General features: G+C 51.0%; 1 protein-coding gene across 3 annotated transcripts in view; it reads right to left on the bottom strand.

The window, feature by feature from the left end:
• LRWD1 (leucine rich repeats and WD repeat domain containing 1) overlaps positions 1–15680 on the bottom strand; it is a 101049-nt gene that overhangs the window by 29469 nt on the left and 55900 nt on the right. For 2 of the 3 annotated variants that reach the window (XM_075335310.1, XM_075335311.1), the window contains exons 11-14: positions 4461–4634; positions 3945–4017; positions 3700–3840; positions 2988–3091 (exon numbers count right to left, since the gene is read on the bottom strand). In XM_075335310.1, coding sequence (XP_075191425.1) covers positions 2988–3091; positions 3700–3840; positions 3945–4017; positions 4461–4634 — 492 coding nt within the window. The remainder of the gene's footprint in view (positions 1–2987; positions 3092–3699; positions 3841–3944; positions 4018–4460; positions 4635–15680) is intronic. The other variant, XM_075335312.1, reaches the window with a different exon arrangement.

Here is a 15680-nt window from a genome sequence, read left to right as displayed (position 1 = left end):
AGAATGCCAAAAAAATGGCTGCCGGAGCTCTCAGGGGAGGAGTGGAGCCGTGGGCGGCGCCAGAAAAGTGCGGGAATCTGGGGTCCCCACAGTGATCAGTGAGGGGGGAGGAAACATGCAGGATGCTCCAGCCCTCACATCCGACGTCAGGTCGGTAATCCCGCCCTTACCCCTGACAGGCAGGCCCGGGGGCGGGATTTTTGCGACTAGGCCGCGATGAAGCCGGGGACTAAATTTGAGACCGCGCCCGACAAGCAGGCACGGTCGGCGCGGAAGTCCACCGGCCTCCTGAATTCAGCAGCCGCCGCGGCTTCCGGGAAGAAGGTGCTCTTTGCACAGTCCCCTATGGGGACACAGAGTACCTTTGAGTTGCAGGGCCCGGTCCCTGAGGTCGAAGAGGCTCCGGTCCGGCAGGGTCCCACAGGGGCTGCGGATGGAGCACGGTCCCAGTAAATGGATGACGTCTTAGGATCCCACTTTTCCCAGAGCCGCATAAGGGATGGTGAAGGAGACGGCATGTGGCTCCAGCCTCTGTACCCGCAATGGGTACTTCAACCTTAACAACACCGCCGATGTAGTGGGGTGAGAAGGGAACATGCCGGGGGCCCCGTGGGGGCCCACTTTTCTTCCAACCGACATAACTAAAATGAGAATGCATGAGTGGATGTGTGCCTCCTTCCACACAGCATAAAACTGAGGAGCCCGTGATCCACGGGAGGGTGTATAGGCAGAGGGGAGGGGTTACACTTTTTAAAGTGTAATACTTTGTGTGGCCTCCAGAGGCAGAAGCTATACACCCAATTGTCTGGGTCTCCCAATGGAGCGACAAAGAAATAAAGTTAAATAATAATGACAAGGGAAGTGTTACATACCAAAAAATATATATGACCCTTAAAAAGTTCAATTTTTATTAAATTACGCTAAAATCCAAAACCCAGTGTATATCAAAAATTTAGAAAAAGAAAGGGAGGAGGATAAAGTTCTCACCCTAAAATGCACCTCCCTCCTGTCCACTACCTACCGCGGAGGTCAGCACCCTAAATCTGATACGAATGTGGCGCCCCCACTCAAAAGTGGCTGTCCCTGTGGAAGCCCTAATAGGCCCTTGCACCAGTCATGAAAATCAAGGACAGATAGGCAGGATATGCTTTGTATACATATTGGACAGGCTAGACAGAAACACACATATAACCCTCCAATAATACAGATATCCTTCATTCGATATCTGTATTATTGGAGGGATATGTGTGTGTTTCTGTCTAGCCTGTCCACTATATATACAAAGCATATCCTGCCTATCTGTCCTTGATTTTCATGACTGGTGCAAGGGCCTATTAGGGCTTCCACAGGGACAGCCACCGTTGAGTGGGGGCGCCCCATTCATATCAGATTTAGGGTGCTGACCTCCGCGGTAGGTAGTGGACAGGAGGGAGGTGCATTTTAGGGTGAGAACTTTACCCTCCTCCCTTTCTCTTTTTCTAAATTTTTGATATACACTGGGTTTTGGATTTTAGCGTAATTTAATAAAAATTGAACTTTTTAAGGCACATATATATTTTTTAAAAATAAAGTTATCATTTATGTCTTAGCTACCTGCGGGACTTGACCTTGCAATCATTTTAATCCCTTGTTCTATCTATTTCAATACCAAAGCTATGCAGTAATGTTATATATAAGGGGCTATGCAAATATACACACACACACACACACACACACACACACACACACACACACACACACACACACACACACACACACACACACACCTCATCTCTTATGAAGGGCTGCCACAGGCTTTATGGTGGTATAGTTATGCCAGCTGTGGAGGTCTTAAAGGGAACCTGTCAGCAGGAATTTTGCAATAAACCTAAAAAATTCCCCCTCTGCAGCTCCTGGGCTGCATTCTAGCAAGGTTCCTGTTATTGTGCCCCCTTTGAGACCAAAATAAAGACTTTATAAAGTCTTACCTTTTTTGTATGCTAATCTTTTTTTTATGTACACGGGGCGGGCTTTCTTGCGTCCGTTAGTCGCACTCCTGCCGCTTTACGCCGTCCCCCATCGCTCATTTCCATAACCGAGGACGCCGCCCAGTGCTCCCAAGGTCTCGTGCATGCGCCGTGCCACTCTCGCGGGAGTGAGCACTGTGCAGTGGGACTGCTGGTGACGTGATTGCGCAGGCGTGAGATTATGGGTGGCGCTGTGATTGTCATCAGCAAGTACCCGCCCATAATCTCATGCCCGCGCTTTTCACTCTTCCACAGTTATGCTGCTCCGCTCCTCCCATCTATTTCCTGCTCCAGGGAAAGATGGGTAAGAGGTGATGTGGGTTCATCTAGCCAGCGCTTGCGCAGAACGATAGAGGCAGAGGGGAAAGCGCGGGCACGAGATTATGGGCAAGTACTTGATGACAATCACAGCGCTGCCCATAATCTCACGCCTGCATAATCACGTCACCAGCGGTCACACTGTGCATAGTGCTCAGTCCCGCGAGAGTGGCACGGCGCATGCGCGAGACCTCCGGAGCAGTGGGCGGCGTCCTCAGTTATGGAAATGAGCGATGGGGGATGGCGTAAAGCGGCAGGAGGGCGACTAATGGACGCATGAGAGCCCGCCCCTGTGTAAATAAAAAAAAAAGATTAGCATCCAAAAAGGTAAGACTTTATAAAGTCTTTATTTTGGTCTCAAAAGGGGGCACAATAACAGGAACCTTGCTAGAATGCAGCCCAGGAGCTGCAGAGGGGGAATCTTTTAGGTTTATTGCAAAATTTCTGCTGACAGGTTCCCTTTAAGCCGGCCCTCAGCTGATAAGGCAAACCATCAGCACCCTGCAATCACGTTGCTGGAGTGCCAATGGGCATATGAATCACATGTCCTCCCCCCTCCTTGACTTAAATGCTGCTATCCATTTTAAAATGCTAATTAACAACCCCCTTTAATCCACCTTTTCATGCACACATAGATCACTCCAGTTGCCTTGTGAAACTTACCTACGAGATCATCGCTCAAAAACGCCAGGCCATCCACAAGGTGGAAATCTGAATCTTTGGATTCCTTATTGTATATAGGGAATGTAAACTCTACTTCATAGGAGCTGGTGTAAAATAAAATGATGACAGTTGATTATAATTGGGCTTTTTTCCCTTTCTAAAATATTTTTTTCTGTGACAATTCTGGAACATTCATAAGAATTATTTAATTAAGGGGCTATGCAAATTGCGAATCCAAACTTTCCTGCTTTGTACTCCATTAACCTTAACTCAATGGCTCCATAAGCAGCATTTAGCCAGAAGCCCCAGAAAGACAAGACCCCACTAAAAACTCTCTGTGAATTAATTTAATGTTTTATTCTTTGCAATTCCTTTCTAATTCCTCACTTTGTTCTTCCATGATGAAGAATTTTTCCTGCCTCGGAATCTGAGATGCTTGATCACTGCATTGAGTATTTATATAAAGGCTGTGCTAAACCTTAGTGGCTCTTGAGCAAAAAAAAAAACACAATACAGCATTATTACAATAGTGGATACTTCAAAGAAACCGGTTAGACCACATGAGCTTAGAATCGGGTCTATTGGGGGCCACAGTTGTCCATTGTGCAACAGATAAGTTACTGATGTGAACAGAGTCTAACAGAACGCCAACTGATAGATTTATTAATAAAACCTGCTGAAAAATGTATTGAATAGAAAAAAAAAGAATTACCGTTTTCCTTGTTGCTTTTTTAGCGTTATGTCCCAAACAAAGCAACCATCTTCACAAGCAGCCATCAAGTACTGGTCTGGGCTTGCAGGCACTGGGCTTAGACGCAGGGGTGTAGATGTAGTGTCCAGGGTGAGTAATTGGCTGAAAACCAAATAGAGGGCGATGAAATGAGACATCAAACAAAACTAGATGGCTGTGAACTGTATTGGTGAAGGTATATATATAGTACTACATATATTCCATACCTGGCTCTAAAGTTGTATTCATGATCAGGAACACCTATGTCCCATAAGATAATTCTTTTGTCATAAGATCCAGCTAATGAGTGAAAAAAAGTATTATATGAACATAACTGGAATATGTCACGGTTTGGCTATAAGAAAGCATCCATTTATTAAAGGCAACCTGTCACCAGGTTCTCTCTATATGAACTAGAACCATCAACTTTTACTTTAAGTCGTCTTGGACAGCACTTCGGCAACCCGTTTACCAGGGCCCAGCTCCCCGGCATAGCTAAGAAGATACCTTTTATAATCTTCCTCCATATGATGGGCATACTAACATACTAAGAGGACGGACTAGTCGGGGGAAATAACGCCCTTGCAACTAGTCCCTGCTCTCCGTAGCAGGTCATAAAGGATCTTTAAAAAGAGAATTTTGGGGGGCGTGTCCAGGATGCTGAGCTGAGTGGACGTGGGGAAGAGGAGCTCCTGTTGACCCTCAGCTAAATCAGCACTTATCATAAGCACAAACCTACTCACCGGCTCTCAGGATGGGACCACGGAGGATTAAACCATCGCAGCAGGCATCGGTGGCCCCCCCGCTGCACACCACGGCGCTGGATACTTTCTTGGGCCTGGAACAGGGTCCAGGGGAGGCCCGGACGCCATCTTTCCAGGAGCATGGAGGGGAAATGGAGGCATCGGCCCGGCCTGCTAAGCAGCAAGAGAAGGAGGAGTGGGTGAGCGGGGACACAGGGGAAAGTGGAGGAGTCTCTGCAGCAGTTCCAACAGGGGATGCCTTGGCTCAGCAGCCCTGCACTGCATCGGATCCTCAGGCACAGCAGCAGCAGGCCCAGGAGCACATAGTGGCTGTGGGAGATAAGGTGGAGGTCGGGGGGCAGCCCTCCCCACTGCCAGGAGAAGAAGGGACTGCAGCCACAGCTGGTAATATCAGGGAACAGAGCAGCCTGCTTCCCCCCTCTGGGCCTCGGTGTGGAGATCAACCTCCCCAGCTTCCCCAGCACCAGACTAAAACTCCAGCGTCTATTACTGCAGGTGCTCACCTTAAAGGGCCAGACACCTTCTATAAGGACATGCATGATTTCATAAGTAAACTTCCTTCTAAAGAGGACTTTCAATGCCTCATACATGAGGTTAAAGCAACTTGCAGGTCAGAAATAGCTGAAGTGAGGAGAGATTTGCAGCAATTGTCTAGCAGAATTGAATCCCTGGAGGAAGAGCATGACATCACCAGATCCCATGTATCAGAATTACACAAACTGGCAACATCGCAACAAAAAATAATGGAGGATATGCAGTCTCACATAGAGGATCTCGACAACAGAGGACGCCGTTGCAATGTCCGTGTGAGGGGGGTCCCAGAGTCAGATGGGCCCGAGGACACAAACTCCATACTACAATCCATCTTTAATGAAGTGTTGGACGCTCCCCCTTCTATCATCAAGCTGGACAGGGCACACAGGGCTTTACAGCCGAAGAATTTATCCACCCAACCCCGGGACATCATTTGTTGCATTCACGACTTCTCCACCAAAGAACTGATCATGGCTAAGGCTAGAATGAGGCGCACGGCACCTGTGTTCAATGGCAAGGAAATCCAGCTTTTCCCGGATCTTTCTCGCATCACACTCCAGAAAAGGCGGCACCTCAAACCCCTCCTCACGAGCCTGAAGGAGCACCAGGTTCCATACCGCTGGGGTTACCCGTTTGCACTAACAGCGCGCAGAGGGGGTAAATCGGCGACCCTTCGCACTCCAGCAGATACCACTCTGTTCTGTGAAGCACTGGACATTCCAGCGGTTTGTATCCCAGATTGGGACTTGCAAAGGTTGGAAGGGCCGCCCCCTCCCGTGTGGTCCAAGGTGAGGGGTGGAGGGCGTGGGGCTTTGGGGGGGAGAGGAGGTAGGGGCCGCGGGTCGCTCCCCTCCCCGGCTCACCGTTGAGGACACTTCTTAACCTGGTTGGTGCCTATTTCTTATACCCTCTGAGTTCCAGTGGCTGAGCATGCTTTGTGATACTGTGACTCTCTCTACAGCAAGCCTCGGACTGTCCATTGTGTCATCTGCGGCCCTCTGGGTCTGTTGAGCTGCATAAGGGGGGGGGGCTGTAGCCACAATGATGCCGTGGGTGGTAGGGGGGTTGGCGGGAGCCCGGTCCCCTTACTTGGAGTTAGTGGTTGAGGTTTTTTGTTTTGTTTTTTTTTTCCCTTGTTTCCTTTTGGCACGGGCCCGTGCCCACTGGACTGACCCCCGTGGGAGGGCTACTGGGGAGTGAGGTGGGTGGCTCTCTTAGCTCAGACGGGTTGGGGAACCTCCCTCTAGGTCTCTCCCTTCCGGGTTGACCCCCCGGGAATCTATGCCTAAGGTTTATGCATTTTGGTTAATGTTCTTAATTCATGTTCATTTCTATGTTTGTCCTTGTCTTCCCCCCTCCCCGATGTTTTTTCCTTATGTGTCCTTTCCGGTACCACCCCTTCTAGAGTCCCTGGGAGCTGCGGCCCTTTGTCGTATGGACCATCTCCTCTGGCCGGCTTCACAGGGGAAGTTATGCCCCCGACGGTATAGGTGTGCCATTAGCTTTTTCTTACTTCTAAGTTTTAGATATGACCCGCATTATCTCTCTTAACGTAAAAGGTCTGAATTCACCCCGTAAGAGGAAATTGCTGCTACAGGAACTGAAAACATCAGGTGCAGACATAGCCTTTATCCAAGAAACACATTTTGTGGAATCAAACACTTTCAAATTTGCGTCCCACCGCTTTCCCATCCATTACTCGGCTTACTCGGGCTCCAAGAGGGGGGGGAGTTGCTATTTTAATATCCTCCAGTTGTCCTCTACAAATTACGGGTTCTCACTGCGATCCAGAGGGTAGATATGTGATTCTGGAGGGCCAACTGGGGGGATCCCCGCACATACTGGCCAACATTTATGCACCTAATGAAGGGCAGATACGCTTTCTTAAGAAAATACTCGATCTGATAGGCGGACTGGCACCGGCCTCTACGGTGTTGGGGGGAGACTTTAACATCCCTTTTTCGGAGGTGGCCGACAGACTCTCTGTGGGTGGACACCCTCCATCGGGTGCTTTGAAAAATTTGTCCCGGGACTTTCGTAGGCTCATTAGATCAGGGGCTTTATACGACGCTTGGAGGGTGGACCACCCGGGAGAGAAGGCCTTTTCCTTCTACTCGCATCCGCATCAGACGCACACCAGAATAGACTATTTTTTCATTGACTCACAGCTGCTGGGGCGTCTTGAGAGGGTGGAAATGGGATCCATTACGTGGTCAGACCATTCCCCACTCATAATGGACTTCAAGAAAGATGGTCCTCGACCTAGGACTCAGCATTGGCGCCTTAATGAATCTCTGATCAAAAATCCCGACACTAGGGCCTTTTTAAATAAGCAACTGGTCGAATTCTTTCAGTTGAACACGGGCACGGTCACGTCGCCGGCAACACTCTGGGAAGCTCACAAGGCAGTGATGAGGGGACTATGCATTAGAGAGGGCGCCAGGGCTAAAAAGAATGCCACAAGCCAGCGGGACTCTATAACGGCCCATCTTAAGCTACAGGAGGGGAGACTGGCGGCTGCCCCATCACTGACTATTCTTAGGAGAGTCATCAGCCTTAGGGAAAAGTTGAGAGACTTGGCAATTGGCAGAGCAGAAAAATTGCTAACCTTTTCCAAACAAAGATACTATGAAAGGAGTAATAAGGCTCATACCTTACTCGCCAGGCAGCTTAAGGAGCGCGCTACATCCTCATGCCCTCAGGCTCTGCGCGACGAAAAGGGCACTATCCACTATCACCCCGCTTCAATAGCTGACATTTTTTTCAATTACTACAACAAGCTTTATAACCTTCCGGTTCCCCCGGGCATGGCTTCGCGCGGGGCTGGGGCACTTGGGGACTATTTTTCGGCCCTTGAGCTCCCTTCACTGCCTTGCGGAGCAGCCGCGGCTTTGAATGAAGAGATTACTACAGAGGAACTGGAGCAAGTTCTGGAAGCCCTGCCTGGCGGGAAGTCACCGGGCCCGGACGGCTTTACTTATTTTTATTACAAGGTGTTTGCGGCGGAGCTCCTCCCACACATGGCCGCCTTGTTTAACTCTTTCCTTCAGGGTGACCCTATCCCTCCATCCATGCTACACTCCCATTTAATCCTCCTGCCCAAGCCACCCAGGGACCCATTGGACTGTGCTAATTATAGACCAATAGCCCTTTTGAACTCCGATTTGAAGATGTTCACCAAGCTCTTGGCGGCCAGGCTTAATCGATGGTTGCCCCAACTCGTGTATAAAGACCAGGTGGGTTTTGTCCCTTGCCGTCAGGGGGGGGACAACACCAGGAAGGTCATAGACCTGGTGGATGTGGCAAATCGGACGAAGCAACAGGCGTTGGTGTTGAGTCTAGATGCAGAGAAGGCTTTTGACCGCCTTGCGTGGCCTTTTCTCTTCAAGACAATGGAGGTCTTTGGGATCTCGGGTGGCTTTATGCGGGCCTTGAAGTCCCTGTATAGCGCTCCTACGGCCTCTATCAAACTCCCCCTCCACATCTCTAAGCCTTTTCTCATCTCCAATGGCACCAGGCAGGGGTGCCCCCTGTCCCCCCTCCTTTTTGCACTATGCATAGAGCCCCTCGCGGCCTCGGTCAGGAGCAACCCAGACATCTCAGGGGTCCTGGTCAGGAATAAACCGTTTAAAATCTCACTTTTTGCCGACGATGTGCTCATTACACTTACTAACATCCATGTGTCCCTTCCAATTTTAATGTGCACCTTGGGTAGGTACGGGAGCCTTTCGGGGTATAAGATCAACTCTAGCAAAACGGAGGCAATGCCCTTGAATCTCGACCCGGTGGCCCTGGATTACCTGCGTTTGAATTTTAAGTTTCGTTGGAAGACAGATGCGGTCAAGTACCTGGGGGTTAACCTCACATCTACTTATGATTCCCTCTATAACCTTAACTTCCCCCCCCTTTTCCGAGAGCTGAGAACTCTTTTGAGCAAGTGGTTGCCCCTCCCTCTTTCGTGGATGGGGCGCATTGCGGCGGTTAAAATGAGCTTGCTCCCAAAATTATTATATTTCTTTGAAACCCTCCCAGTTAAGGTACCAATAAAGGAGCTGAAGTCCCTTCAGGCGGCTATCCTTAGATTTATTTGGTGTAACAAACGTCATAGGGTGGCCAGGGAGGTGTTGATGGCTCGGAGAAACAGGGGGGGGCTTTCTGTCCCGGACATCCTAAAATACTATTGGGCGGCCCATCTTAGGAGGATCCCCTGTTGGGTGTCCCTTTGGGCATACAACAGGTGGACTGAGATTGAAAAACTTTGGCTGGCGCCTATACATCCAAACGCGCTCCTGTGGCCCCCGGCCCGGTGTGATTCGCCACCCCCTCTTCTTGGACCGATGCAGTTCACTAGGGACCTCTGGGCATTTTGCATTAGAAGATTTCCTTTGGCATCCCCCTGCTCCCCTCTGGTGTCCTTCATATACCAACCCTTGCTCCCAAGCAGTCTGGAGTCGGACATGGTGCACCCCTGGCTCAAGGCAGGTCTATTCAGATTTGCAGACATTATAGATGGAAGTACAATGCAGATCCATTCCTTTGAGTACCTTAGAGATAAATTCTCTCTCTCTAATCGAGAGTTTTTCCAATATCTGCAGATCAGAGACTTGGCTGGCTCCTTGTTTGGCAGGGCAGGGGCCTCGATTCCCACAGATTTTGAGAAAATTTGCAGAAGGGGCACTGATACTAAGGGGCTGATTTCGGAAATTTACATTTTGCTTTCTGATTCACGGGAGGGGCCCGAGGGGTCTTTTCCATACATGCAGAAATGGGAGTCTCTATTGGGAAGGCGGATACTTCCTCAGGAATGGGCAGCAATCTGGGGAAACGCCGCCAAGACGTCAATATGCACACTATATAAGGAAAATATCTATAAAATTTTGCTATTTTGGTACCACACTCCAGATTTCCTTCATGGCATAGACCCCTCCATACCGGCTTGTTGCTGGAGATGCGGGGGAGGCAGGGGCACCATTCTGCACATATTCTGGTCCTGTCCAGGGATAGTCCCCTTCTGGGAGCGGGTTAGAGGGTTGATCCATAAAGTACTATATATAGAGGTTGATCTTGATCCCCTGATCTATGTTCTGGGTCTTGGGAATGGGGGATTGGGAAAAACGGCCTCTAAGCTTTTGTCCCACATCCTTACGGCGGCCAGATGCTTAATTGCAAAGAATTGGAGGCAGCCAGTGACACCCTCACTCCAGAGCCTCAAGTATAGATTACTGGACGTTAGACGCATGGAACATCTCACGGCACTATTGCATGACACAGTTGACCGCTTCCAGGCCGTGTGGGCACCATGGGACTACTTTGCGGGACAGGAGGATCTGTGAGACTGAGGCCTATGGGTCCTATGGAAGGAGCATGGACTCTTGAAACCCTTCCCTCTTCCCTCCTATTTCTCCTCTCCCCTCCTAACCCTCCTCACCTGTCCTGTCATTGTTTGTCTAGGTTCGATAAGAATTGTGAATTTTATGTTTTATTTTATGTATGAAAAACGTAAATTGAAAATCTCAATAAAAATTCAAAGTTTAAAAAAAAAAAGAGAATTTTGTTACTTACCGTAAATTCTTTTTCTTATAGTTCCGTATTGGGAGACCCAGACCATGGGTGTTTAGCTTCTGCCTCCGGAGGACACACAAAGTACTACACTTAAAAGTGTAGCTCCTCCCTCTGAGCTTATACACCCCCTGGTAGCCAGTCCTAGCCAGTTTAGTGCAAAAGCTGAAGGAGAATAGCCACCCACAAGTAGAACCGAGTAAGAACCGGAACAACCGGAGACTCTGTCCACGACAACAGCCGGTGATAACACACGGAACAAGAAAATTGCCAACAGGCAACAGGGAGGGAGCTGGGTCTCCCAATACGGAACTATAAGAAAAAGAATTTATGGTAAGTAACAAAATTCTCTTTTTCTTTATCGTTCCTTTGGGAGACCCAGACCATGGGACGTTCCAAAGCTGTCCCTGGGTGGGAATAAACAGAAAAACTAAGAAGTAGGCGGAACCTAACTTCACAAATGGGCGACAGCCGCCTGAAGGATGCGTCTGCCCAAGCTCGCATCTGCCGAAGCATGAGCATGCACTTGGTAGTGCTTCGAGAAGGTATGCAGGCTAGTCCAAGTGGCAGCCTGACAGACTTGTTGAGCCGTAGCCTGGTGCCTGAAAGCCCAAGAGGCACCGACAGCTCTGGTCTAATGTGCCTTGATCCCCGGCGGGGGAGGCACCTGAGTACTCTGGTAGGCGTCCGAAATGGTCGATCTAATCTAACGGGTCAAGATCGGCTTAGAAGCAGAGAGACCCTTGCGCCGCCCTGTGGTTAGCACAAAAAGAGAGGTGCACCGCCTAAGCGCAGCGGTGCGAGACACATAAATCCGGAGAGCACGCACCAGATCTAGAGTATGCAGCGCTTTCTCAAAGCGATGAACAGGGGCCGGACAGAAGGAAGGCAAGGAAATATCCTGGTTAAGGTGGAAGGGAGAGACCACCTTAGGAAGAAAGTCCGGTGTCGGACGGAGAACTACCTTGTCTTGGTGAAAAACCAAAAAAGGTGACTCCGAGGAGAGCGCAGCCAAATCAGAGACTCTCCTGAGAGAAGTTATGGCAACTAGAAAGGCCACCTTTTGAGAAAGACGATACAAAGAAACCTCCCTAAGGGGCTCGAAAGGGGGTTTCTGCAATACCGTGAGGACCAAGTTAAGGTCCCAGGGATCCAAGGGCCGCCGATAAGGTGGAATGATGTGAGACGCACCTTGCATGAAGGTGCGGACCTGAGCCAGCCGGGCGAGACGCCGCTGGAACAGCACTGATAGAGCTGAGACTTGTCCCTTGAGAGAGTTGAGGGACAGTCCTAGCTGCAGACCGGACTGTAAAAAAGACAGAAGGGTCGGCAACGAGAATGGCCAAGGAGAATGGCCGGAAGAGCGACACCAGGACAGGAAACTTTTCCAAGTCCTGTGATAGATCTTGACGGAGGAAGACTTACGGGCCTGAGTCATAGTGGAGATGACTTCAGGAGGAATACCAGAAGCCGTCAAAATCCAGGACTCAAGAGCCACGCCGTCAATTTGAGTGCCGCAGAATAACGGACCTTGCGAGAGCAGGTCTGGACGGTCCGGAAGATGCCACGGCATCTCCACGGACAGTTGGAGCAGGTCCGGATACCAAGCTCGCCTGGGCCAGTCCGGTGCAATGAGGAAGACTCGACGGCCATCCATTCTGATCTTGCGCAGGACTCTGGGCAAGAGAGCTAGAGGGGGAAACACGTAGGACAGACGAAACTGGGACCAGTCTTGAACCAGAGCGTCCGCGGCAAAGGCCTGAGGATCGTGGGAGCGAGCCACGTAAACCGGAACCCTGTTGTTGTGACGGGATGCCATTAGGTCCACGTCCGGAGTGCCCCACTTGCGGCAGATTGACTGAAACACTGCCGGGTGCAGGGACCACTCGCCACCGTCCACGGATTGACGGCTGAGATAATCTGCCTCCCAGTTTTCTACGCCAGGGATGTGGACTGCGGATATGGTGGACTTGGAGTCCTCCGCCCATTGAAGAATGCGTTGGACCTCCAACATTGCCAGGCGGCTGCGTGTCCCGCCTTGGTGATTGATGTAGGCAACCGCTGTCGCGTTGTGTGACTGGACTCGAATGTGCCTGCCCGCCAACAGGTGGTGAAAGGCTAGGAGAGCTAGAAGCACAGCTCTGGTTTCCAGTACATTGATTGAAAGGGCTGACTCGGACGGAGTCCAAGTGCCCTGTGCTCTGTGGTGGAGATGTACCGCTCCCCAGCCGGAAAGGCTGGCATCCGTGGTGAGAATCACCCAGGATGGAGTCAGGAAGGAGCGCCCTTGGGACAGGGAGAGGGGTCGAAGCCACCACTGAAGAGAGCTCCTGGTCCGTGGCGACAGAGCCACTAACCTCTGTAAGGAGGAAGGCCGCTTGTCCCAACAGCGGAGAATGTCCAGCTGCAGAGGACGCAGATGGAACTGGGCAAAGGGAACCGCCTCCATAGAGGCCACCCTTTGACCCAGCACCTGCATCAGTCGCCTGAGGGAATAACGGCGGGGCCTCAGGAGAGAGCGCACCGCTAGCCGGAGAGACTGCTGTTTGATTAAGGGCAACTTCACAAGTGCCGGCAAAGTCTCGAACTGCATCCCTAGGTACGTGAGACTCTGGGTCGGAGTCAGAGTGGATTTGGGAAGATTGACAATCCACCCGAATTGGGCTAGGGTGGCGAGAGTGAGCGAAACACTCCGCTGACAGTCTGCGTTGGATGTACCCTTGACCAGAAGGTCATCCAGATAAGGAAGCACTGCTAACCCCTGGAGGTGCAGGACCGCAATCACTGCCGCCATGACCTTGGAGAATACCCGAGGGGCCATGGCTAACCCGAAGGGGAGAGCCACGAATTGGAAATGATCCTCTCCTATCGCAAAACGTAACCAACACTGATGTGACACTGCGATTGGCACATGTAGATAGGCATCTCTGATGTCGATGGACGCCAGGAACTCCCCTTGGGTCATAGAGGCAATGACTGATCGCAGAGACTCCATGCGAAAATGCCGCACACGGACATGCTTGTTGAGAAGCTTGAGATCCAGGATGGGCCGGAAGGTACCGTCCTTTTTTGGAACTAAGAAGAGATTTGAGTAAAAACCTCTGAACCGTTCCTGAGCGGGAACTGGGACAATCACTCCGTTTGCCTGCAAGGACGCCACGGCCTGCGAGAAGGCGGCGACCTTGGAGCAGGGGGGAGTTGAGAAAAAAATCTGTTTGGAGGGCTGGAAGAGAATTCTATCCTGTAGCCGTGAGATATGATGTCTCTCACCCACTGATCGGAGACTTGCTTTAACCAAGCGTCGCCAAAGTGGGAGAGCCTGCCACCGACTAAGGACGTGGCTGGAGCGGGCCGAGAGTCATGAGGAAGCTGCCTTAGTGGCAGAACCTCCTGCGGTCTTCTGCGGACGCGCTTTTGGGTGCCAGTTGGATTTCTGATCCTTGGCTGAGTTAGCGGACGAGGCGGAAGGCTTAGAGGATGACCAGTTGGAGGAACGAAAGGAACGAAACCTCGATTGATTCCTACCCTGGGCAGGTTTCCTGGTCTTGGTTTGTGGCATGGAAGTACTCTTCCCGCCAGTAGCTTCTTTAATGATTTCATCCAGCTGTTCACCAAACAGCCGTGAACCAGCAAAAGGGAGCCCAGCAAGAAACTTCTTGGAAGAAGCATCTGCCTTCCACTCTCGAAGCCACAAAATCCTGCGGATAACAAGAGAATTAGCTGAAGCCACCGAAGTGCGGTGAGCAGCCTCTAGCATGGCAGACATGGCATAAGATGAAAAGGCTGCAGCCTGAGCAGTTAAGGTAACCATCTCAGGCATAGATTCCTTGGTGAGGGAATGCATCTCCTCTTGAGAAGCAGAGATGGCTTTGAGAGCCTACACTGCTGGAAAAGACGGGGAAAACGCGGCCCCCGCAGCTTCGTACACAGATTTGGCCAGAAGGTCAATCTGACGGTCAGTGGAATCCTTAAGTGAGGTGCCGTCAGCCACCGACACAACGGTCCGGGCTGATAGACCCTCCGGTGTCTAGGCTACCTTTGGGGAGTGAGACCACTCCTTGACCACCTCAGGTGGAAATGGAAACCGGTCATCAGAACCACGCTTTGGAAAGCGTTTGTCAGGGCAGGCCCTGGGTTTGGTCACAGCGGTCTGAAAACTGGAGTGGTTAAAGAACACACTCTTCACTCTCTTAGGCGAGGTAAACTGATGTTTTTCTGCCAAAGAGAGTTGCTCCTCTGACACTGGCGGATTGAGATCCAGCACAGAATTAATAGAAGCAATCAAATCACTAAGATCTGAGTCACCCTCAGAGAAATCGATGGGATACATAGCCTCCGAGCCCCCAGTGAGGGCATCCTCCTCATCTTGAGAGTCCGCTCTTGAGACAGAGCCGTGGGTTGGGGAGGGGGAGGAAACCCTGCGCCTTCTCTTAGAAGGACGGGGTCTGGGATCAGATGATGAATCCTCCGTGAGCTCTGATGGACGGAGGTCAGAAGATAGGAGTCCTCTGTCAAGAGTATTAGAGGCACCCTGTGAGGGGGGCTGATGCATATTCATCAAAGTCCTGGACAAAAGTCCCATGGACTCAGCAAATGACTGGGATATGGACCTAGAAAAGGACTCTACCCAGGCCGGGGGTTCAATCACAGGTACAGCAGCAGCCTGAGAGACCACTGGGCCTTGCTCCTTGTGTGAGACATGCTGCTGGAGTGGGGGCTTTGCAGAGAATGAACCCAGGGAGAATATACATAGGTCCACAACCGGAGACCGGCTGTGGCTTACCAGACCGCTGAGCGCGGTGTTGTGTGCCCTCCAGATCCCGAAGCCCGGTCCCCCAGTCGCAGCACCTCAGCAGAGAGGCAGAATGCAGGATGTCCCAGAGCAGAGTGAACTCTGCCTGAGAAATGACTAGGGGGCGTTCCTATAAAAGAGCGGGAACTGGAGGGCTATAGAGACCTGCAGGGAAGGAGGGACGCTCCAGCAGTGGGGAGTGTCCCTCCCCTGTGTAGAACGGCCGCCGGGAGGAGCCGAACCTGTCCCTCTGCATGAGTGACATGCGAGGGCAGGAAAATGAAACTAGGCCTCCGGCGAAGCCGGGGCCTAAA

The sequence above is a fragment of the Anomaloglossus baeobatrachus genome, chromosome 2 (genome assembly GCF_048569485.1).
Source record: "Anomaloglossus baeobatrachus isolate aAnoBae1 chromosome 2, aAnoBae1.hap1, whole genome shotgun sequence".
In the NCBI taxonomy this organism is placed as follows: Eukaryota; Metazoa; Chordata; class Amphibia; order Anura; family Aromobatidae; genus Anomaloglossus; species Anomaloglossus baeobatrachus.
This window is presented reverse-complemented; position numbering and strand designations above follow the sequence as displayed.